Source organism: Tiliqua scincoides, chromosome 3, assembly GCF_035046505.1.
Source record: "Tiliqua scincoides isolate rTilSci1 chromosome 3, rTilSci1.hap2, whole genome shotgun sequence".
NCBI classification, from domain to species: Eukaryota; Metazoa; Chordata; class Lepidosauria; order Squamata; family Scincidae; genus Tiliqua; species Tiliqua scincoides.
In genome coordinates this window covers 72,869,664-72,896,314 of record NC_089823.1, presented here as the reverse complement: position 1 = coordinate 72,896,314, position 26,651 = coordinate 72,869,664, and the positions used below count along the sequence as shown (strand labels likewise).

Below are 26,651 nucleotides of genomic sequence, written 5' to 3'. Positions count from 1 at the left end.
CACAGATTAAGAGGAGAAAAGGGGGGGAAGGTACTTGAATAGTATGTGGAACAAAATTCATGTATGGCTCATGTGGGTTTTGCATCCAAATGTGTGATTATTCCATGGAATTGCTCATTTGCATTGGGTTTTCACATTTCTGGTCCGGGCCTCAGACTAGGAGAGAAGCAAGTGGAGGAAAGGGGGAAAAATTGGGGAAGGACACACTTTATAAACGGCAATAGAAACTTAAAGCTTTAGAATGGGAAAGGTGCATGGCTATTAAAGCCAATGAAGGCAAACATTCAAATAGAGACAAATAAAACTGCTCACTAAAACAATTATGGGTGCAATCCTGACTGTGCCTTGAGCTGACGCAAGTCCGTAGAGCAGGGGTGCTCACACTTTTTTGGCTCGAGAGCTACTTTGAAACCCAGCAAGGCCCGGAGATCTACCAGAGTTTTTTTTACAATGTTCGCACCATCATAACATATAACATTTATGTGTACAATGTATGTTGGTGTACCTTGAGTCCCACTGAGTATAACAGGACTTACTCCTGAGTAGACATGCCTAGGATTAGGCTGTGAGGCTGCAATCCTAGCCACACTTACCTGGGAGTAAGCCCCATTGAGTACAATGGGCCTTACTCCCGGCGTTTCCTCCCAGAGGCACCTGAAGAGGGGGGTCGGCACTCCGCGATCTACTCATTTTGCCTCATGATCTACCGGTAGATTGCGACTCACCTATTGAGCACCCCTGACCTAGAGCCTGGCCCAGGAGGGTCGCAAATGTGCTGTAAAGCATGTTTGTGCCTCCTCAAGAGTCAGCTGGGCCGGCACAGGGAAGTGCACCGGCCCGTGGAGGCTGAATCCAGCGTCAGTGCTGACTCAGGCAGGGCAGGTTGAGTCAGCCGAGCTCAGCCAATGCAAGGTTCTGGAAAGGGTGGGGAGGAGGCAGGAGGGAGGCATTCCAGGGCAAGGGGAGGACAGGTAGAGGGCAGTCCTGGGGGTGGGCAGGGAGCGGGAGGCAGGGCTGGGACCTGGCAGTTATGCCAGACCCCAACCCTGTTCCCACTCTGCTCTCCTCAGACTTATGCCAGCTCCTAAGCTGGCGCAAGTCCAAGGAGACTGATTGGGTCTGCAGGGGGGTAAAGGGAAGAGTTTCTCCTTGTCCCTGGCTGAGCCACTTTGGACCCCTATCTTGCACTGGATACAGCGTAGGCCTGCCTGTTCCAGCACAAGATAGGATTGCATTTAAATGTTCTTAATGTTCAAACAAACAGCCCCAAATTAAAATGCCTCTTCTCACAATAAGGTTCCCACCCCCACCCCCCAGCTTGCTTATCTGAAAGGAGAAAAATTCCCCTAGTTGCCACACAGTTTGTGGCTCTGATTCTTGCATTGCATCTAAGGCAGTCATTCTGAAACTGGTGAGTCACAACCCACCAGCTGGAGAACCACTGCCCCTTTTCCTTTAAGGCAGTGTTTCTCAAACTGTGGGTCAGGACCCACTAGGTGGGTCACGAGCCAGTTTCAGGTGGGTCCCCATACATTTCAATATTTTATTTTTTATTTTTCATATTTTTATTTTTAATTTATTAGACTTGATGTTACCATGGTATGTGACTGCATTTGGGGAAATGATACAGACCTGTACTTTTAGCAAGCTACTATGTATATTCTTTTAACAATGATAGTCAATGGGACTTTGGGATAGTCCCATGGATAATGGGATAGTCAATGGATAAGATTGCAGCCTAGAATTGCTAAAAATTTCCCACTTGATGATGTCACTTCCACTCATGATATCACTTCCAGTGGCTCCTGACAGATTCTCATTCTAAAAAGTGGGTCCTGGTGCTAAATGTGTGAGAACCACTGCTTTAAGGCATGAGAGCAGGGAGCTGCAGGGGAAGAGGGGGCTATTTACCATAACTTACCTGCTGCCTGGGTCTGAGAACCACTGGTTTAGGGCCTCTAGGCCCCAGTCTACTCACAGGATGGCAGTCTTGTGGGGTGGATAGGAGCACTTAGAAACAGTTTTAGAAAGCGGCCATAAGAAGACAGACTCTGACTTCAAAGCATTAAGTTCTCAAAACTCAAGAAACTGGCACCTCTAGGAGGAATAGAGTTGGTGGTGAGTCATTTACTTTGGACTATTTATCTAAAGAATGTGTAAGGAGAGCTGCAAGCTTCGTGGCCTTGAGTAAACAAGCGGCAAAACCTTTAATCTGTGACTGATGGGGAAATATGGAACACAGCTGGCTTATATCATCAGTCCCAGCTCCACATCTTGAATGCCTTGGGACTACGTTTGAATAATTAGCTGATTATATAGATCTGAAGCATTGTATGTTTGGAGGTGTGTACATTCACACTAAGACAGAAATGGTGGGTCAAGACATAAGTTGGAGACATCACAGGAAAATTTCCTCCTTTTATAGGAAAAGGTGCAGCCTCTGATCTGTAACTTTGGCTTTAAAGAAGAGAATATAACAAAAAGAAACAGGCAACAATTTGAAGTGGAAACATTTTGATTGTCATGATGGCAGCAGACCAGCAGAGGGAGTCTTAAAGAGACAGTACACTTTATTGGCTGCTAGGTGTTTCTGAGGTGATGGAACTAGGGGGGGAGGTTTTTCCTTCCCCTATGTGTGAAATATAACTCTATGACACTCAGACTTAAAAAGCAAAGTATTTGATGGAATACAGCATTTTGGAAGGCCTGTTGAGGATTTATTTGGGAACACAATAAGAAAGATTGATACGCCCTTTAGTGACTTATTGGCTATTATTGGACTTCAGGGGGAGGTGTTTTGGAAGAGCAGGCCCAGTTTGGATTACAAATTTTGATGTTAAAGTGACACATATGGAAAAAGAAGAAATATACAATTTTTTGGAACTGGAACTGGATGACTATTTGACTCTGGGGGGGGGGGGGCTTCTTGGAAGAGTGGGCCCAGTTTTTGGAATATAAGCTTGGACTTTAAAGCAGGGGTCTCCAAACTTTTTGGCCAGAGGGCCGCATGAAATATCTGGTGCAGAAATATCTAGTGCTGAGGGCCAGAAAAAAATTTAAATATAAAATTTGAATAAATAAATTAGAGATGGAACTTAGATGAATGAATAAATGAATGAGTGGGCTCATTCACTCAGCCTCTCTGGCCCTCAGAACACCCTCCAGATACAAACAGAGCACAGCTCTGGTCATGATCAGTCAAGTGGGCCAGAGGCTTTCAGGGGACAAGAGGCTGGCCACAGGCCGGATAGAGGCTAGCTGAGGGCCGCATCTGGCCCCCGGGCTGGGGTTTGGAGACCCCTGCTTTAAAGTGACCTACAGTCGAAGGGAAGAAATATACGCCACTTGGGGATTGGGATAGCTTTAACGCTACATTTGAAGTTGGCCAGCAGAGGCTGGTAAAAAAAACAACAACCCATATTTATTAACTGTGGTGGGACTGTGAGTGATTTGGTTGTTTTATTGTTAAGTGGAAGAAGGAGGGAAAGATACATGATGACACAAAAAAAGGAACACACCAAAATTCGTAAAGCAACATCCCCCTCACTAGCATCTTCTGCATGGACCAATTTGACACAGGGGAAAGCATCTGAAACTAGAAGAGATAGCCAGGTTGGGATTATGGAATTTTGAAGGAGCTGAAAGAAGATAGAGCACAAATTAAAGAACTGAAAGTGGATATAAACCAAATTAAAGGGGATGTCAAAACGTTGGAACAGAATGTTAAAAAATAGTTTGACCAAACCGCAGACCAGATGAATGAATTGGTGCAAATTACAAAAAATACACAAAAACAGGTAAACAAGAAAAAGAGTGAAATGAAGAAGTTGAAACTAGGAAGTAAAGTTCATGAACAGAAGATGGAAAAAATGGAAGAAACAATAACTGAAATGAGACAACAGAATTTGGAACTGGAATCCAGTGTGAAGAAGTTGGAATTGGAGAAAGCGCAGTATTTGATTCGCATTCAGAAATTCCTGGAACAAAAAGAGGAGAAAGTAAAAGACAGAATCCAAGAGTGGCTAATGGAACAGAGTTAGAGAGAGAAATTATTGAAGGAGGCATAGAAGCCACTTATAGATTGAACTCTAATTATGCAAGGATACACAAACTACCTAGAGAAATCATAATAAAATTGAAACAAAGAAGAACCAGGGACTCGATTCTACAGAGGCTAGAGAAAAAACCAAGAAAGGCAGAGGGAAATCCTGTTAGAATTTTGAGAGAAATTCCTTGGCAGATTCGATAAAAAAGAATCCCATATAGAAATTTTGCTGCTATATTAAGAAGGAATAGCATTAAATATAGATGGCAGATTCCAGGAAGAATGACTTTTACTTCAAGATGAAATTATAATATTAATTCTATAATGAAGATGGAAGAATTTATGAAAGACACAGAGAAGATTTGGGTGAGATATCCCAAGTGATGGAGCATCCTAGGAATAGATCTCCAAGTCCAGGAAAGGACAGCTCATCACCAAGAAGAGAACTGACTGAAAGTAGAACAGAAGAAGAATCAGAGGACGACTCTGAGAAAGAGGAAGAAGGAGCAGCTGCACCCAAATTCAAAGACTCCAAGAGACAAGAAAATTGAGAAACAGGAAAACTAGAGGAAAAATATGATGGAGGAAAAACAAATTAAATTCCTGTCAGTTAATGTTAATGAAGTGAACTCCCCACAGAAAAGAAGTAAAATTTTTCACCAATTGGAAAAATGTAAAGTTGATATAATCTGCATTCAGGAGGCCCATATAAAAAGAAAGGCTATTAAATATTTATTAAATAAAAAATTGGGAGAAGCTTTTAATGCATCAGATTTAAATAAGAGAAAATGTGAATTAGTAACGTATGTGAAACCACGGCTAAATCCAAAAATGACTTGAGCTTCAGAAGATGGTAGAATTTTGATGGCTGAAATATATCTGGATGGGAAAAAGATGTTGATAGTTAACATTTATGCACCAAATGCAGGACAAGATTTGTTTTTTAAGAAATTACATGAAAAATTAGAACTATGGAACAATCTGGAGATTATTATAATGGCGGATTTTAATGCTACACTAGATCGAAAACTTGGTAGGACTACTCAAGGAAAAAGAAAAAAAGAAGGAAATCTTCCATGAGCTTTTTTACAAATTGCTGAAGAATTTAATTTAGTAGTTGCCTGGAGAGTGCAGAATCCAAAGAAAAAACAATATACCTCTTTCTCTCATCATCATAACTCTTGGTCCAGGATTGATATGAGTTGGATATATGGAGGACTGAGATACTTTAAAGCAGAAATCTTACCAAATACTTTTGCTGACCATAACCCAATATTATTGACAATAAACAGATAAAAAAGGAAAGGACTCTGGAGATTTGATGTTAACCTGCTGAAAGATCAAGAATATTCAGCCGCAGATGAAAATACAAACAATATGGGATACTAGTAAAGCTTTTTTTAGAGGGATTGCTCTGAGCTATGTGGCAAAAATGAGAAGAAAGCAAAACTTGAAGATAAATCAGATAATGCAGAAGCTAAAGGAGGAATAGAAGAATAGTCAAGGAAAACCCTCAAATGAAGCTATTAAACAGAAAATACAGAGATTACAACATGAATTTAGAGTGATACAAACGGAAGAAATGGAAAGAAATTTGAGAATGACAAAACAATCTTTTTTTGAGAATGCAAACAAACCAGGAAGATGGTTAGCATATAAACTCAAGAAAGAAAGACAGAAGAATCAGATAAAGGCACTCAAAGACTGGGGAGAAAAAAACAAAAATGCAAGAGATGAAAAGGATTATAGAATGTTATTTTCAACTGTTTTACAATAAAAAGGAATTAGATAAAGAGAAACAAAGACAATATTTAGCCAATAATAATAATTTAAGACTCTCGAAAGAACAAAAAGACTTATTAGAATATAAAATTACAATCCAAGAGATGTGTGAAGCCTTTAAAAAACAAAAATAAAAAAAAGAAAGTCTCCTGGACGTGATGGTCTACCGTTCGAATATTATAATAAATTTGAAGAAATCCTGCAAACTCCTTTTAAGATTGTATTGGATGAGATCTGGAAAGCGGATTTGATGCCAGAGACATGGTAAGAGGCTATAATAACGTTGATACATAAATAAGAAACAGATGAAAGAGAAATTAAAAATTATAGACGAATTTCTCTGCTGAATGTTGACTATAAGATTTTCACTACAATATTAGCGACAAGGATGGAAAAGATTTTAATCCAGATAATACATGAAGACCGAGTAGGTTTTTTACCAAAGTGACATTTGAAAAATAACATGAGGATAATTATTGATATGTTAGAATATTTTGAAGCACATCCAGGAAAAAAGATGGGTTTGGTCTTTCTAGATGCACAGAAAGTATTTGATAACGTGGACTGGGGTTTTATAATTCAACAATTAACGGAAATGAGATTTGGAGAAAAATTTACAAAAGTCATCCGAGGAATCTATTCTACACAAAAGGCAAAAATAAGAATAAATGGAGAATTTACAAAGGAAATACGGATTCAACAGGGAACTCGACAAGGACGTCCGCTTCCACCATTGCTCTTTATCCTTACACTGGAAATATTAAATAATGTAATAAGAAAAGATGACAGAATTACAGGAGTAAAAATACAGAATGAAATCTTTAAATTGCAAACATACGCAGATGATTTGGTATTTATATTGGAAAACCCAAGTAATTCTTTGGAATTGGAAGATTTAAATAATTATGGAAAAGTAACTGGATTAAAGATTAATTATCAAGACTAAACTATTAGTGAAAAATATAAGGAGAAACAACAATTACAAGAGTATGGTTTACAAATAACTTCCAAAATCAAATATTTGGGTATAATTTTAACTAAAAAATCTAGCATCTTGATGGAAGACAATTATTTGAAACTGTTAAAAGAAATGAAAAAAGACCTAGCAAAATGGAGGAAGTTGATACTTTCTTTTAAGGGTAGGATGGCAACGATTAAAATGAATATATTACCTAAAGCAGGGGTGTCCAAAGTTTTTGGCAGCAGGGCCACATTGTCTCTCTGACACTGTGTTGGGTGCTGGGGGGGGGGGAAGAATTAATTTATATTAAAAATTTGAATAAATTTGCATAAGTTTACATAAACAAATATATTAAAGATGAACTTATATGAATGAAAGAAGGTCTTGCAATAGCTCAAGGCCTATAAAAGGCCTTGCACAAAGCAAGGCTGGCCTTTTCTTTGCTGCTGCTACTGCATCACAGACGTGAAACAACAAGCAGTGGAGGGAGCCCTCATCCCACAGCTCATGTGAGAGGTCAAACAATCGCCCTCATGCTGAGAGCAGTTGCATTGGGCCAGTGTGGGCTCCAACAAATCTCCAGAGGGCCAGAGGCTCATTTGAGACTGGGGGCTCCCTGAGGGCCACAAGTGGCCCTAGGGCTGGAGTTTGGGCACCCCTGACCTGAAGTGATGTTCTTATTTCAAACTATCCCAATTTTACTTAAAGGGAATTTTTTTATTGAATTAAATGAGTCATAATTAAATTTGTTTGGCAAGGTAAAAAAGCAAGAATTAAGATGAAGATTCTACAAGACTCTAAAGAATGGGCTGGATTTGGACTCCCAAAATGGGAAATATATTATCAAGCTGCAGTCTTAAACTGGATTAAAGAATGGGCAAATCTGAAGAATCAGATTATTAAAATTAGAAGCTTATGATCTTCAAATTGGATGGCATGCTTTTCTTATATACGATAAAACTAAGTATTATGGACATTTTAAACAACATTTAATAAGAAGAGCATTGCTATGAGTATGGGATCAGATTAGATATAAGCTCTATGAGAAAATACCAATATGGATTAAACCATTGGAGATGGCGACCAAACCAGATTGGATTGATGAATCGCAAAATAAAATCGAGAGCTGCTAAATGAAAAAACAGCACTGTGGTCGAAAGAAGAACTTAATAATAAAGGTATAGCTCTGGATTGGTGGTTAGAAATCCAAATAAAATCAAGACTGAGGGAAGATAAAAAAACAGGAATATTTTTACATGATACTGACTTTGATAAGTTATTTTTAGAAGATGAAGGAAAATATATAAAAAAGATGTATATGCTTTTATTAAATATAAACAAGGAAGACAAAATAGTAAAATACACAATGATACAATGGGTAAAAAATATTGGACATAAAAAATATTGGACTTTCCAATATTTGGAAAGTTGGGAGCAAATATGGAAAAATAATATTAGATTAACTAAAACAGTTTCGTTTAAAGAAAATATTTACAAGATGTTTTATAGGTGGCATTTTTCACCTGATAAACTAGCTAAAACATATACAGGATTGTCTAACAAATGCTGGAAATGTAAAGATTCTGTGGGCACATTTTACCATATGTGGTGGACCTGCTCTAAAGTAAAAAAGTATTGGGAAAATGTACATACTATGTTACAGAAAATGTTAAAATGTTTTGTCCCTTTTGTTCCAGAATTATTTCTCCTAAATATTATACGAGATAGTTATAGTAGAAATATTAGACATGTTTTGATCCACATCAACACTGCAGCAAGACTTTTATTTGCACAGATGTGGAAAAATATAGAGGCGCCAAATATGAATGTATTGATAGAAGAAATTTATGAAATAGTTGAAATGGATACTTTATCAGAAAGATTACATGATGATGGTAAATTAGATAGAATTAAGAATACATGGGAAGCTTTTTACAATTGGTTAGAAATAGAATAAATAGAACAAAATAATTTAGAAGATGTGTCAGATCTGTAGTTGTTTGAAAGACAAAAAACAAAAACTGTATTCTAGTGGAGACCTAATATATCTTTCCTATGTATTCCCCTGACCTACGTATGTACCTTTATACCTATCCCCATATCTGAATTTTAAAAAAAAAGCTATCACAAGCCACTTTGGGTTTCGTGATTGCAACCCAGACATGGGTCATGATCACATTTTTTACTTTCTACAAGTTGCAGGAAGTGCTGCAGAGGGCTCCCCAGACCGCCCCCCCCCCCGGACCCTGGCAACACAAAAGTTAAGTTTAAAAAACCTCCTCTTCCTCCGCTGTGGCACGTTCCCGAGGATCATGGTGTTGCTGTTCTCCCTAACCCCACAAAGACTTAGCTTCAGGCTCAAAGTCTAAGTGAGTTTGAGAACCAGTGAGTTTGAGAATAGGTTTTTGGTGTTGCTGGTTGTTTTTTTAAACAAAAGGATATATGCAGGCAACAGAATGCCACCTTCAAAGGGAAGCAAATGGAGCAAAATGGGCAATAGGACCAACACTGATCCACTCCAGTTTCTTAGTGGAGAAATTTCTCACTCCAGTTTGCTCAGGAAGTCCGAGCAAAGGCAAGTGGCACAGCACACTCACACAGCAGGTGGCCCAGTCAATAGTTTGAGGTGCACTGAGATGGTGATAGTGTGGGCCAGCTAACTGTTCATATGGTTCTGGGCCCACCTCAGCTAGGCACCCAGTGGGGTGCTGGCATTCTCCCACTCTTGCCTCATGTGGTGGTCAGGCAGGGCATGGACACCCTCCGTCCCCATTATAACAGCAGTGGGGCAGCATTACTATCCCATGGCAAAGGCAAGACTGAAACCAGCAATGTCCAGATTAGCAGCTCAGTGCCTTGGCTGCTCTGTTACATCAGCTCTCAATTAAATTACGCTGGTTAATGCTTCACAGCAACACTAGCCTGGGCACTGCGAGAGGCTGTGGGCTCCTGTGAGAGAAATTTGCAAGGGCTGCTTCAGAAACCACGCACTATGCATTTCTTCAAGCTCTCCAGAGGTCATTCCTAGAAGAGTTTTAAATGAAACTGAGATGGCGCCACCTTGTGTCTCATAATGCTGAAGTTTACCATGCTTGGAATTGCTCCTGCGTGGAACACAAGAGAGTTAATCTAGAGAGAATAAATACCAGATATGACAGTTGTCAGTAGGCAACTCTTTGCTATTTAATTTCTCTCTTTTTCCCCATTTCCCCATTGCACGCATTCTTGAAATAAAAGCTTGAGCTCTTTATGAAGTAAAAGGTCTGTAAATTATAGTGTTTAACTTCTGATATAAAGTGTCTACTTTGAGCAGGTAGCAGACATAAAAGATTAGCTGTTCTCATTGAGAAACCTTCTCTGCATGCTAATTTCTACTTGAACTGATGCTAGACAGGTACGGGGCTTTTCTTCGTCTTCTTTTAATTCTTTGAAAATAATTAACTTGAAAAGCCACTTTCAAATCAACTACTAAAGTTTTTTGTTGTTTGAGGGGAATTCTAATTCTAATTGGAGGGGAATTCTAACAAAGTCTAATTGTTGTCATATTAGGCATTCATAAAACATATTTTTTTCATCAAACTAGAGAATTAGACTATAATCCTACACACACTTTCTTAGGAATAAGCCTCATTGAACACAAAAGGAATTACTTCTGAGTAGACATGCATAGGATTGTGCTGTAAGCCACCCATTTAGTTAGATCACTCTTCTGACTCATAGTTTATGAATGTTGTCTAGTAGGTATTCTCAGCTTTCTTTTTGATATTCATTTTTTTGTCATTTCCCCTCACTTATGCCCAAAAGACATTGCGAGTCTGGCATTCAGTTCCACCCGCCACAGTTTAAGTGGGTTATTGAAAAACTGGAGAAGGTCAGAGAAGCTATATAGCTGGTACAAATTCAGGAAGCCCATTTAGGGAGATAGGTTGGTTATGGTGTGCACCACCACTGCCAATCCTCCCCCCTCCAGGCCCAATCTGCCTCCCATTTTGCCCTCTCTTGCCCCAAAATGCCCCTCACTGCCTCTGTTCCACCCACCACCCTGTGCCACCCGGCCCATACTGCCGTGCCAGCTCGCAACATGGTTTGGATTGTGTTGTAAATTAGACACGGCATAACACTACTTTCTTTATCGTTGATTTGTCACATTGCTCTTTGCCCTGGCATGATTGACAGCTTTTGTCAATTTTCAGTGGGACAACAATATAGAAGCCAAGAATTTAATAGTCTACTTTCCCATTTTAGCTTTTGTAGCCAATAGAAACAGTGCATTCTGGGTAATGCTGGGCCAATTAGCAGCAGTTTCCTGCTTTATATTTCATTATATGTCCTATAGTGATGTTTCACCCAACACTTTATTTTCTGGTAATGTATTTCCTACTTAATGGGAGATATTACTGTACACCAGTGGTACTCGAACCTTTCAGCCCATGGCTCCCCTGATCCTTGTGGCCATTGGCCACGGCTACCCATTACAACACATCACCTCAGTTACCCCCAAAATGGGGGTGAAGGTGTATAATTATACACTAGAAACAAACAAACAAAAAGCTTCCAGCACTCTGAGGCTGCAGTCCTAACCACACTTACCTGAGAGGAAGCCCCATTGAACAAAGTAGGACTTACTTCTGAGAAGACCTGGTTAGGATTGTGCCCTGAGTTTGTTAGCAGCACACCTGGAGGGTTTTGGAAAGGGAGGGGGGAAAGTGATGAATTTGCTGGGAGAGGGGAAGACTTTGTTTTGTGAGTATCTGCTAATTGCAAACTGATGTGAAACTGAGACCCAGAGACTGTTTAGCTGCAATCCTAACCTCACTTTCCTGGGAGTAAGTCCCATTGAACACAATAGGACTTACTTCTGAATAGACCTAGCTAGGATTGTGCCTTTTGTCTTATAATAGCAGCCAACATGGGAAGTACCCCCCTCAAAAGGAGGCAGGAGGAAAAAGGGGGATGGTATTTTTATTTTTTAATCAATTTTTGGAGACAAAGCTTGACTGATCAAGAGCGGCTTTTTTTCTTTTTTGAAGGGGGAGGAAAAAGAGAAAGGTGAAGATCCTTGGTTAAGCTGACACAGACCCCCATGCCCATGTTGGTCTACTCAGAAGTAACTCCCATTTTAGTCAATGAGGCTTACTCCCAGGAAAGAGTGGATAGGATTGCAGCAACACAGAGCAAGATTACAACTCACCCCAAAGTAGATGGGGGCTGCTCACACACATACCCCCAACATGCAGATGCCACCCCTATTCTCCCCAGGCAAGACGGAGGAATGTAGGCTGGGGCATTTGGACACCCCCCCCCCAAGAGCAGGCTGGGCTCCCTCCTTCCCAAGTGGAGGAAAGCGCTGCACTGTGCTGCCTATACTTACTCTTCCAGTTTGAAGCCTGCGAGGAGTTCGCCCTGTGCTGATGAGATGCAGCACCTCTGCCAATGCCCAGCCAGCCTTCTCTCCCACCTCCCCCCACCATGTTTCACAGCCCTCCCCACCTCACGCTGCCCCACCTACCTCGTTCTTTTACAACTCACCCCCAAAGTAGATGGGGGATGCTCACACACATACACCCAACATGCAGATGCCACCCCTATTCCCCCCAGGCAAGATGGCGGAATGCAGGCTGTGGCATTTAGGCACCCCTCCCCGAGCAGGCTGGGCTCCCTCTTTCCCAATCGGAGGAAAGAGCTCTCTCTAGGTCAGGCTTCCCTCCCAGTTTGAAGCCTGCCAGGAACACGCCCTGTGCTGATGAGATGCAGCACCTCCGCCCAATGCCCAGCCAGCCTTCTCTCCCACCTCCCCCCACCACGTTTCACATGCCCTCCCCACCTCACGCTGCCCCACCCGCCCTGTGCTGATGAGATGCAGCACCTCCACTGCTGCCCAGCCAGCCTTCTCTCGGTTTGGCGGGAAGACTCCACCACCTCCCCCCACCATGTTTCACACGCCCTCCCCACCTCATGCTGCCCCATCCACCTCCTTCACAGCCGCAGAAAAGCTACAAGTAGGTAGGAGGTAGGTGCAGCTGAGCTGAGCTGAATAGCTGTGGCCACCTCTTTCCCAGAGATGCCTGTCGATGCCCCTGGAAGTTAGCCACGCCTTGCTAGGGAAGCAGGACGCACAGATTGAATCCCTCAGCTGTACAACATTTCATTGAGGACATGTAGGTTGGTGACAGTCCCTGTCCCTACAATATCTAGTAGGCCCTCTGTTTGAAGACCCGCTTCTGAAGCTCTTCATTGGCTGCTTGGGATTTCTTTGCAATACACCAAGAGTTATGCTCTCTTTTTCTTAATACATGTTCCTTTTCAGTTGTCCCTTGGTTGTTCAAAAGCTTGAGTGATCTGCAGCTTGAAGCACAGTACTCAAGATATATTAAGAGGGGAATAAAATGATGTATTCGAAAAGAATATTACCTGATTAAGAGACCTATATTGTACGTTTCCCTTCTGACTGTTTGTAATTCCCCAAGAACACCTTCTTGCCTGGGAGAGTACTTTGTACACTAATATGCTATAGAAATAAAATAATAACAATAAATTATATTTTGTACATAGCTAAATCAGACAGGCATCTGATTTAGACTGACAGCACCTGATCCAGCAAGTGATACAGGCAAAAGCCTGCCTCTTAATGTGCATCTTTCATTGCTTTGGACTAGGAAGCAGGGGTCAGGAGCAGAGAGGGAAGATAACATTTCTGCAGGGATGAGATGTACACTCCTACCCTCAAAATGTACCAATTTAAAATATTTTTAATGGCTTTGCTGTTGTCATACCTATTTTCTGTCCTATTTTCTGTCATATATATATAATATAAACAAGCAATAAATTATTAAAACATGGTGAATAAAATCATGAATAAAATTATATATTATATATGACCAGTAACTAAGTGGCTAGACTTATGGCCAAACATCTAAATCATTTAGAGCCCAGTCCTAAGCTCAGCACTCCAGCTTTCCATAAAGCACGTCTGCAAGGCTTACCGCCAGGCCAGCACACGTGCTAGCCCAGACCGCCTCACGGACCGCCGAGTCACTGCACGGTAAGTGGGGGCAGGGAGGGGGCAGGGAGAAGGTGTTCCAGGGAGGGGGGAGGCAGTCGGAGGGTGGAGAGAGGGTGGGGAGGAGGCATGCCAGGGGGAGGGAAGGAGGCGGGTCCTGTGGAGCTCCACTCCACTGGATCCAAGGTGTTCATGTGGGGCTTGGTGCCCTATATGAACACCTTTACCTTACCTTGCCGGTAAAGTGAGTAGCCCCATTGTGGGGCTACTTCCCTTACCTGGGAAAGGGGGATGAAAGTCCCCTTCTCCTGAGGTGCTGCCCGCAGCAGGCTGAGGTGGGCAGGATGCAGCGGGAACCGTTCTTGGTGCCGCTGCAGCTGCGTGCCCCGGGCAGCTCAGGATTGGACTGTCAACCATTGGACAGCAGTACCCTCAAGTTGATGTAGTTCCTGCAGGGAGCCAGAATACCTTCTAAGGGGGCATTCCCTTGCTATATGATAAGTTTATGGAACATTTCTGCAGTCACAATTAGGATTATCAACCAACCATGGTTAGTACGAATCAGGTTAAGCACTTCCAGTTCCTCCTTGGAAGATCAAAGCTGTAGGGGTGTTGCACTGGATCAGGTACTAGATTAAACAGATCTGGGTTGGAAGTTGCCTCTATGCTCATGAAGGGTTATGCATCCCATCTATATACTATGCACAAAATATACACAAATACAAATAAAAATAACCCAGATGGTTAACTTGGCAATTTGTAATTGTATGAGGACCTATACAGTTCCTTAAGCAGAACTCTCTATACTTGAAAAGCTCACGTGTGTACTTTTTCATCTTAATTCATCTAAGGAAGGTATCACAAGGTGTTTGGTTTCTTTTAAAGAAACATTTTCTTGATGAAAACTTCTTGGTGTTATTTTGATGACTTTTATATTTTATAAAAATGTGAACTGTAGTCTTCTCTGCAGTTTTCTACAGGAAGTATATTTCCGTAATAGCCCACTGTGAGTTTCTTAGTTTGTGACATGCAAAGCATATATGAGGACACTTTAAACATGTGCTGCAATGTGCAGAATGTGTACAAGGTGAAATACTTCTGTTTTCATTTCTATGAAAGAATTCAATTTACCCATTAAGAACATGAGAATTTCTTTGACCACTAACTCAGGCCTTCATCATTAGGCACTTAAGAGGTATAGATACCTTAGGTAGAATAGAAAGTCTGGATTATTGACAAGACTTCCTGAATAAATATATGTTGTAGCAATAAAGCAGAAGACAAAAGCCTTTTCTGTAAGAAATATAGCAGAAGACAAAGGCCTTTTCTGTAAGAAATAGCTCCAGGGTATCTGTGTGTTGCTTTCTTCACTTTCTTTACAAAGAAAGCACTCTCAAGCATAGCTCCTGTTGTGGTGTACATTGTAATTAGACACTTAGGATACTCAGAATTAAAGTTATAGCAGTTCCAACCTTGACAGCTATCACTGGGAAGAATGTATGGAAGTAGCTTTCTAGCAAAGCCTGGAACCTTAACAATTGTTAAATAAAATGTGTAGATGATCCTTTTAGCTTGAAAAACTTCAAGTAAGCAGTACAAAACCTATTTAAACATTGCTCCATCTACAAGTAGGTTTGACTGATGCCTGCCAAAAGTTGAAAAGCTGCCAGGAACATCGCAAAATGGAAAACTTGAGAAATTATCCCCATCCAGATTTCTAAATTACCTGATTCTGTTGTTGGAGCAGCATGGCTGTATGAACAATGTGTTATTCTTTTGTTTTTCATTTCTGTAGTATGTGACGTTTGCACAGGTTGCTGCAGTTTTCTGCATGTACCTCCCCCCACGTCAATTACTGATGTGCATTTGTGCATTGATTTAATCAGGGTACAAAAATGAATCCTGCTGTATAAAAATGAATCCTGCTGTATGAGAGCACATCAAGATTCCTTGATGTTCTATTTAATCAATCCACTTATGTGCTGGTGCACATTAGTTGCCTTGAGAAAGGGGGGGAAAGATGTGAACTGAAACTGCCACACTCTGCAAATAAGTCAATTGTAAAACTAATGATATAAAATCTCTATATCAGAAAGGACATGGGCAAAGTGAGCCCATGGAACAATAATGGAAATGGGAATCATCTAGAAGAATGGGGGGGGGGGAGAACCATAGAAAGTTGCTTTATGGTGAATCAGTCCCTGTAGCTCAACATTGTCTGTTCTGACTTGTAGTGGATCTCCAGGGCTTCAGATAGATGATTTTCCCAGCACTACCTGGAGATGTCACGGATTTAACCTGGGATCTTCTGCAGGCAACACAGATGCACTTCCACTGAGCTAAGGCTCTTCCCTTGGAGGGCAGCAACAGTTTCAGACTGGAATGAAACAAGAATGCAAACCTCAGTACATTCTGAAGGAAACAGTGTGGTTTACTTACAAAAGTGTTCTCATACAACCAAAGTACAAATTTACTCTTGCTGTAAGGAATGCACTGTGCATATGGTAATTCTTCTTCATCACAGGAAATAGACACTTCTGAATGAGAAGTTCCTTTGAGGAGCTGGCTCATCTCTAGGATACAATAAAAAGAAAGAAAAAGACCCATACTTCAGGGTGACCTACTTGAACAAGAACAGTCTGTCTAAAAAACATCAGTCGGAGGTTGACCTTACTTTGCACTGAAGAAAATTGTAACAGTACATAAACCATAAAATACCACAGGCAATTGTACATAAACCATAAAATACCACAGGCAATTATTTTTCAGCCAGAACTGGTCCTTAGGCCAACAATCCTTTTACACTTTCTTTGCCATGCTGCAATCCTTCAAACCTTTGTCCAAATTGCATTTGCCATACCATTTCAGAGCACCAAAACACTGAGAAAAATTGCGGGTGCAGTTTTCCCATCACTACTTGGCAACAAGAGCCAGCACTTTCATCTGACATCATGACTTCCAAGAAGATCTGACCCCTAAGCCTCGCAGACTATGTATGAGAAATTAAAAGGGGATGGAAAAAGACTGAAAGGTATTCATTAATAGATATTGGTTGGCGTTTTTGAGTAACAAGAGTTACAAAATTTGATCACATATCTTTTGGGGTCCCGTGTTGATTTTCTTTTCTCATGCTTTAAAAGCCTTGAAAGGTATTACTGTACAATATTTTGTTGAAATAATTGCAGAGGTTAGGATACAGTATAGAATTTTACTCTATGTATGGGCAGTAAGCAGTACAGTATTGGGAAAGAATACTATCCATTAATAAAAGCATTTAACATATAACACTATCTGCTTTTTGAGACTGAGAATAAAGATAATAATCAACAACCCAGTTCTTTAGGATGTGTTTCTCTGTGAATGTACTGCAGTAAATTCTTCTGGGTATGTTCAGTTATACAATCTAGACTCAAGTAGGGGCTTTCAATATGGCCCGCAGGCTGCTGCCAGTGTAATGAAAAGCCTCTTAGTTGCAGCATTGCGGTGGCAAAGTCTTACTGTTCCACACCGTAGCCTCCTATCCTCACACCTGATCTCTGCAGAAACTTGCACCTTGCCGTTGCTTCTGCTGGGAAATTGGAGCACTGAGCCTTCTGGGCCATTGGCAACGGAAACAGCTGCCCAGCATGTGTTTCTATAGAGATTGGGAGGGAAAATAGGAGACTGTGACTTGGAATGGTATGATTTTACCACTGCCACGCTGTGCCTGAGAGGCATTTCTTGTTACACTGTGGACAGGAGTTCAGAGTCCTGCTCTAAAGCAATAAAGTAACACCCACTGCGATTTTCTGGAGAAAATCCATCTAGTTTACAGTTATTTTGCTCTGGTCCACTTGCAGGCACCACACTTGTTTAGAGGCCTGGAAAAAAAATGTTTACTAACTATATAGTCAATTTTGGTTTTTCTATTTTTCTCCCCTTTATTAACATTTCTTTCTTCTATTAGAAGCAGCTTTCTCTATCAAACACTTTAAGATGACTGTATCATGTAAAAGTCACATAGAAGTATGGAAAGTCACATATTCAAGCAAACAGAAAACAAAATCTGTTGTTTTTAAGACAAAGTAAGACATGTGCCTGCTGGATCAAATTCTAATCCCTGGAACAGTACAATAATTTTTAGATTAAATGCCATTGATTTCAAGGATTCTTTTCCACAAGTATAATGAGAATCTAGCTTTTGTAGACACCACCCAAGGGAAAAAGAAATCAATTGCTTGCATTTACTGAAAATGTTTATGACCTTGCTACGGTTTACTGTGTGTACAGGACTAAGTTGGTTCCAGATTCAAACATCCATTGAACTGAATCTCTTGCTACATGCACCGACAGTATCAATGGTCCCCCCCCCCCAGTCTTTATAAATGAAACAGTACAGTTTAATACTATCTTGGGTAAATATGTTTACTTGTTCCATCTTGACCAGATCCAAATGCCGATATTGGGAATTCAATCACTGAGAAATGAGTTTTGCTTAACCAGAAGTAACTGTTTGATCAGAACAGATATACAATGTAAGATATTTTGCTTTGTCTGAAAATTGCTTTGTGAACTTTTTGTTGAAAAGTGATATATAAATACTGTTAATATAATATGGCACCCTATTTGGTCTACCTTGTGTTTGAGAAAGACAGCACCTTAACGACATGAGGTTTTCCTATTATGAACACAAAGCATTCCAAACAAACTTCAGTGAGGTGCAAAACACTAAACTCTTGGTTATGCTAGGGTTTTTTTTTTAAGGACACACTGAAGCTGCTGGCTGAACACTTTTTCAAGGGTCCATGTATTTAATGAAAATTAAGAGTGCTCGAAGAATACTTTATTATTGAATACAAAAATACTATGTAAAAACAATAAGTTAGTTTATTTTACAATATTTTACACTATTTTGTTGTAGGACTTTTCATGTTGGATCAGTCTATTGTATAGATTAGATTCATACATGACTTCATAATTTGGCACAAAGCATTTCCAACAGCATGTCATCCATATTTACTGTTCCAATGATGGGCCTAAAAAAAAGTTCAGCAATGACATTTGCATTAATGGACCTGAGCATGGATAGAGTTACATTCAGTTTGGCAAATCTAGCCTGGTCCCCTCTGTGGATCAGTCTAACATGTTCATTTAGAGCTTGCTGTGCTTCTTGCTGCAGTCCCTGGATATACTGCACACAGTGCAGTCCTGGCAGATCTGAAAGAGAAGAGGAAAAAAACAGTGAAAACTGAGGCTGTGATCCTATCCACACTTTCAGGGAGTAAGCTCCACTGAACAGAATAGGACTTACTTCTGAGTAGACATGCATAGGCTTGTGCCCTGAATTCTCTCTGTTTATAAGCAGATAAAAAAAGGTTGTCCCATCAACTGAAAATGACTCAAATTATGCCAACTTGTTGGCAGGTTATAAACTTGGATGACAGCAAAAACAGACTTGAACTCTCAGCAGTAATGTTAGTCAACTAAGGGCCATATCCTATCCAACTTTCCAGCACTGATGTAGCTGTGCTAATGGGAGGGGTTCTGCATTCTGCTGTGGGGTGGGGCATTCATGGAGACCTTTTCAATGACAAGGTCTTGACATTGTCAAGGGGGGGACAATCATGGAGACCTTTTCAAGGTGAATGTTTGTTCACTTATCTCAGGGCTGCATTGAGGCTGCATCGGCACTGGAAAGTTGGATAGGACTGGGCCCGAAAGAACCATCATTTTACCATATTAAACTGTCTAATGATACAACCCAGCATCATTAAAATCAATGGAACTGTTGCCAATGATTTCAGGGAATGTGGGCGGGACAGCCACTATTAACAATGAAAATACTATTTTGGCTGAAACATGCTAACTTAAAAACAAAAAAAAACACATTTAAATCAACAGATCATAAAATGGACCACTGAGTTTTATTTTTAGCAATAAAAATTTATAAACTGCCATCATTAGCATGCAAACAAGGGGAAGAAACTGGTTTGCCAACAACATGTTGAACTATCAATACAATTTTTGTTAAATGTGTACTGTTGGCAACTATATTTCAATAATTAACAATGCAATTTTTTTAAAACCCCAGCAAATAAACAGATTTGGTGCTTACATTTTGAGCAACAGTAAAAGTTTAACAGTAGCATCCTAAGCATATCTACTCAGAAGTAAGTCTCGCTGTGTTAAATGAATCTAGCAAGCATATTTAAGACTACAGCCTGATAAACTTGGATTGTAGGTTAGTTCCTCCTAAAATTTGACAGTATTCAATTAAAATTTTAGTACCATTTCTGAAAGCCCCAGTCTTTGTTCTTCAAGTACACTTGAAAAAGGATTAAACTGTTGTTTGTACAATTGATTCTTCTCTTTTAAATTTACATGTAAATTTTTGGCATACCTAGGGCAGATAGCTTCGCCAGTTTCATCTAAGTACTGACACATGATATTTTAAGATGTGTTTGTCCATTTGAAAAATCTTGCAGAGCATACACATACACAAATGCATGGCATTTTTCTTTTTCTGTGTTACGAAGTAGTAGCACATGTGAGAAGTACCGTATTTACTAGATCTACCGGACAAGAGAGTTTAATTATCAAATCTGCAATTTGCTCTGAAAACAAATTTTTAAAACTGGCCAAAATGAGATACTTTGAGTAAATCTTGTCTTTATAATTAAATGAAATTATTCAGATCCTAAATATGAATATCTTTAGTACACTGAAATGGAATTGTTCTGCTTCCCTTAAACACCACACAATACATGATCAAAATTTACAGAGACTACAGATGATACTACTTTTTCATGCCTCAAGATCTTTATAAAAAGTGCCAAGTCATAGCTGAAGACAAGCCTCAAACTTGAATATGGCTTGGTTTCCTAGCCCTTGATACTTTTAGAAACTCTTGTGCAGAAGAGCCTTGGGTTGAAATAAAATATTCTTAGCTTTTCAGCCTACCCCTAAAATCACTATACCCAGCAATGGCTTCCAAGAAGAAAGTATTCTTGGTCTGAGATACCAAGATACACAGAACATAGATGCAGTGGAGTCTAAACAACAGTGAGGGCCCAATCCTATCCAACTTTCCAGCCCCGGTGCAACAGCAATGCAGCCCTGAGGTAAGGGAACAAATGTTCCCATACCTTGAGAAGGCCTCTGTGACTGCCTCCCCACCACAGGATGCAGTGCACACACTGCACTGTGTGCAGTGCAGGGGCATGCACTGCATCTTGTGGTGGGGCAGCAGTCACAGAGGCTTCTTTAAGGTATGGGAACATTTGTTTCCTTACCTTGGGGCTGCATTGTGGCAGCACTGATGCTGGAAAATTGGATAGGATTGGGCGCTAAGGCTGCAATCCTATCCACACTTACATGGGAATAAGCCCCACTGAGTATAATGGGGCTTACTTCTGAATAGACATGCATAGGCTTGGGCAGTATGAGCCCAATCCTATGCTTGTCTACTCAGAAGGAAGCCCCATTATAGACAACAGGGCTTACTCCCAGGTAAGTGTGGATAGATTGGGCTGTAAATCCTCCATGGAAGCACTCCCTTCTGCCCCAAATATTTCCCTAGCCTTGGATCTCATTGTATTCTTGCTTCCCACTCTCCTCCCAACAGGGAGCCAAAGGTGGCTTTTCAGAGGCAGCATGGAGTGTCTTACCTTGAGAGGTGAAGAGCTGGCCCCAGTCTGTGGAGATCTATTCCAGCCCCCCTGCCCCAAATGACAGTCCCACCCACCTCTATTTGTTGTTGATTTCGGGCTAGACTTCTGTAGCAGGAACCCAGCAGGCAGAAATTCAACAGGAGAAGACTTAAAAACAGGTCGTGCCTTGCAGCAGCAAGGAGATGCCCATAAGGAATGCTGGACCTGTGGCATTTCTGCCTAACAGGCACAGGATCCTTGCTGGATCAGGAGGAAAAAAAACGTCCATCCAAGAGCCCAATCCTATGCATGTCTACTCAACAGCAGACCCCATTATAGTCGATGGGGCTTACTCCCGGGTAAGTGTGCATGGGATTGTAGCCCGCCCAGGTGAAGCAGCTCCCAGGGCGAGGGGCACAGAAGCTCCTGCCTGCCTGCCTTAGAGCCCAATCCTCTGCCTGCCTCCTCAGAAGTAAACCCTATTGCAGTCAGTGGGCACTTACTCCCGGGTAAGCGTGGCTAGGATTGTAGCCCGCCCAGGTGGAGCTGCTCCAGGGCCAGGGGCACAGAAGCTCCTGCCTGCCTACTCAGAAGCCAGTCCTACTGGGGCTTCCTGGCGGGTAAGCGCGGCTCACCTGGGTCGAAGAGCAGCGTGCCCTTGAGGTAGGCGTACTCCTTGGTGCTGATGTCCAGGCTCCAGCACTTGGCCAGGAAGCCCTTGACGGCCTGGATCTCGGCGGCCGAGGGGGGCTCGCCCTGCTCCGGCGGGGGCTCGGGGGCGGCCCTGCGCAGCAGCACCAGCCGCCGGCGCTGCTGCTCCTCCTGCTGCTGCAGCTCGTGCTGGCGCCGCTTGTCGGTGAGGATCCTGTGCAGCATGCTGGGCTCGGAGGTCTCCACGGTCTCGAGGTGGACGCGGTCCTGGGCCAGCCCCAGCACCAGCAGCGGCGCCCAGCAGCTGCGCACCAGCACCAGCTGCTCGTCCAGGGGCAGCTCCTGGAAGCAGGGCACGTTCTTCACGAAGCGCAGCGTCTTCACCAGCACGGCCGAGGCCGCCTTGCACGCCGCCTGCGGGCTCTTCAGCGCCACTCGCCTCTGCGAGCCGCACGAGCAGCCCGGCTCCGGCGCGCGCGCCGCCTCTCCAGGCGCCGCCGCCTGCTGCTGCTGCTGCTGCTGCTGCTGCTCGCTCTTCAGGATGTTGTAGAGGATGCTGCCTTGCCTGCGGGCGTCCGCGCAGCAGCGGCACCGCTCCACGCACGCCATGGCTCCTGCCTGCCCGCCCGCCTCTTGCCCACTAACTTTATTTATAGCGCGCTTCCAGCGCCGCACTTCAAAGGCACAGGCAGGCGCTCATCACTGGCTGAGCGGGGAGAAGCCCCTCCCCTCCCCTCCCGAGAAAGAGGCCTGCCTCTGAGCTGAGCTCTGCTCTCCAGGCTGGTCTCTCTCCTTCTCTGCCTGCTGCCCTTTCAAGCAAGCAGCAGGGCGAACAGCCTGCTGCCTTTCTCTCCGGGGGCAGTGCTGCTTTCTCCAAAGCCCCAGGCTTGTACATCAAAGTTGTGCAGAGGCTCTGATCCAGACAGCCACTTGCTGGAGGGGCTTTGGATTGCTGTGTGACTTCTGGAAAAGGCGGCTTGCAAACCTAACAAGGTTGCGTTTTTTTTTACATTTAAAAAATATTTCAATTGGCAGCCTAATCCTAAGCATGCCTACTCAGAAGTAAGTCCCATTAGAGTCAATGGGGCTTACTCCCAGGAAAGTGTGGATAGGATTGGGCCCCCAGTTTCCTCCTCATACATGCCTGCACACAGGCACACCCTTTTACAGAACTAAAGAGTAATGTTCTTTTCCCCACCCCTTAACACATCTTTTCCCTGGAGATCCAAAAGCAAAGCCCCCATTCTTTCAATTTGCTCACTTGTTTTCCTACAGGATTAAGGGGGGGGGAGGGGAGAGAAACTGAATTCATCTAGGATAATTCTGTTATGACAAATGCTATTATGTTGAAATGCCAGCAAATATACTACTATGAAGCAAAAGAATTCACTGGAGGCACTGTATTGCTTAGCCCTGAACCAGGGAAACTGCCAGTGCCCAATTTTTTATCTTTATTTATTTATTTCACTATGTAAACTGCCTTATATACTACTTTTCAACAAGAGTAGTTCGTAAGTATTCATCATCATCATATTTTGTACCACTAGATATACCTTAGCAGTCTTGAATTGTTGTGTGTTTCCTACAATAATTTAAAACATCAATACAATACTGTAAATGGCTAGGGTTTTGTTTTAAAGGCTGCAGTTCTAGTCACATTTACCTTAGAGCAGTGAGTTTCAATCTTTTTCATCTCGTGGCACACTGGCAAGGCACTAAAATGGTCAAGGCACACCATCAGCTTTTTGACAATTGACAAGGCACACTGTGCTGTCAATGGGGGCTCACATCCCCTAATGGTCCTATTGATAAATGACCCTCTCCCAAATTCCCACGGCACATCTGGGGACCATTCCCCCACACCTGGGGCACAGTGGTTGAAAATGGCTGCCTTAGAGTAAGGCCCATTGAGCTCAGTGACGCTTAATTCTAAGTAGGCATATATAGGATTATGCATGTACAAGTAATTACCAAACAAGGTGATGATGGGTAATTCCTCTGTACCTTCTAAGATTCACAGGGGAATGTCAGCACAAGGTGTGTTGGTTGCCTTGCCCACTGGCTATGGTTGTTTGCACTGATGTTGTTGCTGGTTTGTTGGATCTCTCTTTGGCCTCTCAGCGTTATAGGCAGGGAGGGCCTGTAAGGACCTCAGAGTTACAGGCAGGGAGGGGTTAACACACACTGGTTCCTTCCCTGCCAGGCCTGCGGCATGGCTGAGGGAAGGTAAGGTGGTTGCAACCTCCCTCTCAGCGCAGCTGAAATGGAGAGGGAGGTTGCAACCACCTTCCTTTCCCTCAGCCTCTCACCTAGCTATCTCATCACTGGCCCAGAGGTGAGCTTTATAGTCCCTTGGGCCATGGGAGTGCCTCCCCCCACCTTTTCCTTCCCTTTGTTGTCCCCTCATTGGTGGGTGAGGGTGCCACTTTCTTCCCTCCTGATTTCAATGATTTCCTGATTTCCCTCCTGAATCAATGCCTGATTTCCTGGTGGGAGTGGCCTCCTCCCCCCTTGTAGAATTCATGTCCTTCTTGCTGCTTGTGTTGTCTCCATTGGTGCCTGCTGGCTACTTTCTCCACCCTCCCACAGAAGCACTGAGGATCCAAACCTTGGCATGCCCACGCCCCCCTCTGGCTTCATGAGTGCACACTCTGTTGGGCCAAAAGTGTGCACAGACTGTATCCAACCTATCATGCTGCTCCCACCTCAGGCACAACCTGGGGAAGATGCAGGCATGTGTTCTTCACTCATTCTCCAGGCTCCTGGATGTTCCTGGACACTGAAGTAATGGCTGTGATCCTGAAGGCTTTTCCCCAGCTGTACCCATTTCTTTCTCAGTCAGATTTGGCCACTCCAGTAATTCACTCCTTAGTTACTTTGTTTTGATTTATTGTAGTATGTTGTATGTGGGTCTACCCATGAAGAGCCTCTGGAAACTTCAGCCAGTGCAAAATTCAGCTGCTTGGGTGCCCATTGGTATGATCATGAAATACTATTGTTAATGCAGATGATCTAGTTACCAGTGTGTTTTGGGGCAGAAGGCAAGGTGCTGGTTATGACCATTAAACCCACACACAGTTTTATGTTAAAGTAGCTCAGACCAGTTTGACCCTCATGAATCTGCTTGTCCCATGAAAATCTTTTAGGCAACACCTCTTGCAAAGTTTATTCTTTTTGCAGAAGAAGCCGTCTGCCTCCTTCAGATGTTTGGCAGTGAACTGTAAGGGGGTATTTCAGCAGTGGCTCCAACTCTGTGGAGCTCTCTGCCCGGTGAGTTTTGGCAAGGCCCCTTATTATTTGTGTTCCACTGTAGTCTGAAGAATTGCCTTTTATGGCAAACATTTGATGCTTTTTTATGAGTCAGATGACTGATCGGTTGCTCCATGTCTGTTCGATCTATGGTTTTATTGTTGCTGGTGCTGCTGTTCTTATGATATTGCATTGTAATATAATAATAATATACAGTATTTATATACCGCCTTTCTTGGTCTTTATTCAAGACTTTATTCAAGGCGGTTTACATAGGCAGGCTTATTAAATCCACGCAGGGATTTTTACAAATTGAAAGAAGGTTCTTTCTTTCAAGAACCACTACATATTCAAGGTGTTACACTCCGATCTGGTTTAACATTCTGGCCTCCATCCTCCCACGCTCCGAGCAGATGGAACAGCTCAGCTGCAGCTTGCCAGCTGCTTCAAGGTCGCACAGTGCCGGTGGCCTCGAACTGGCGACCTTGTGGATGTTAATCTTCAGGCAAATGGAGGCTCTACCCTCTAGACCAGACCTCCTGCCCATTGTATTGGTTTATGGAATTGTTTTAGTTTCTCTTGTAACCTTTCCTGAATCCTTTGGAGATCAGGCAGGGTATATTAAAAAAAAATACATGTGCACCAATATTTACTTGTTGCATTTATATTCTGCCCTTTTTCAGGAAGCACAAGATAATCTATGAAAATATGCGCATATACGAAGTTCCCAGTTTCATTGACCAGACCCAGCCCTGCTTAGCTTCAGCTAAGACTGCTGTATGATGTGCCTTCATAGACCGATGCTGACCAGTATTTACAAGCCAGAAATGCTATCATTTTCAATGCAATGCTTGTTTCTAACAACTGTTTATTTTTAGTGCAATATAAGCCTATTCTAATGTGTGCTTCTTGACCGTATACCTTGTTACGGCTATCTCTAGTATTTTAAGACATTTACTTATTGCTGGACAAAAAAGAGTTTGGTTTTTGTATGTAGAACTGTCATGGCCCTGATCTTTGAAGATGACCAGCACTCTGACACAAGAAAGAAAGAGCTATCCTGGCAAGAAAGGCCTGCAAGCCTGACCCAAGCCCAACTCTGAGTTGGCCAGCAACTGGTCTGCACTGTATCCAGCACAGGGTTTGAGGTGGATCCCATGCAACTTAAAGGGACCCAGGACCCTTCCTGGGGGACCAGCCTCTGGCACTTAGGCCAGATCCTGGGCCTGGTATGCCCACCCACTCTCCTTCAGCCCCAAAACGCCCCTGTACTGCCTTCCCCCCTGTTCTCCCCAACGTGCTGGCCTCCCCAGGCCAGTGCAAACTCACTCCTTC

General features: G+C 42.5%; 2 protein-coding genes across 2 annotated transcripts; one reads left to right on the top strand and one right to left on the bottom strand.

The window, feature by feature from the left end:
• The first annotated feature begins 3,755 nt into the window (after positions 1-3,755).
• Positions 3,756-4,596, top strand: LOC136645058 (uncharacterized). Its single transcript, XM_066621308.1, has 2 exons — positions 3,756-4,035; positions 4,376-4,596. Exons 1-2 carry the CDS (start codon positions 3,756-3,758, stop codon positions 4,594-4,596), a joined length of 501 nt encoding a protein of 166 aa, XP_066477405.1.
• A 14,033-nt stretch (positions 4,597-18,629) lies between these two features.
• On the bottom strand, positions 18,630-22,693 carry NR0B1 (nuclear receptor subfamily 0 group B member 1). Its single transcript, XM_066622041.1, has 2 exons — positions 22,052-22,693; positions 18,630-18,984 (listed from the first exon to the last, which is right to left on the bottom strand). The coding sequence occupies exons 1-2, from the start codon at positions 22,674-22,676 to the stop codon at positions 18,740-18,742; spliced, it is 870 nt and encodes a 289-aa protein (XP_066478138.1). The 5' UTR covers positions 22,677-22,693; the 3' UTR covers positions 18,630-18,739.
• Positions 22,694-26,651: the final 3,958 nt, after the last annotated feature.

Bases quoted from the DNA above. Each gene is read 5' to 3' on its own strand.
- NR0B1 (XM_066622041.1), bottom strand. From the start codon at position 22,676: ATGGCGTGCGTGGAGCGGTGCCGCTGCTGCGCGGACGCCCGCAGGCAA. The intron at 18,985-22,051 runs GTGAGCCGCGCT...CTTCTCTTTCAG, and splicing joins CACGCTGCTCTTCGACCCAG to ATCTGCCAGGACTGCACTGT.
- LOC136645058 (XM_066621308.1), top strand. From the start codon at position 3,756: ATGAATGAATTGGTGCAAATTACAAAAAATACACAAAAACAGGTAAAC. The intron at 4,036-4,375 runs GTTAGAGAGAGA...TCTATAATGAAG, and splicing joins AGAGTGGCTAATGGAACAGA to ATGGAAGAATTTATGAAAGA.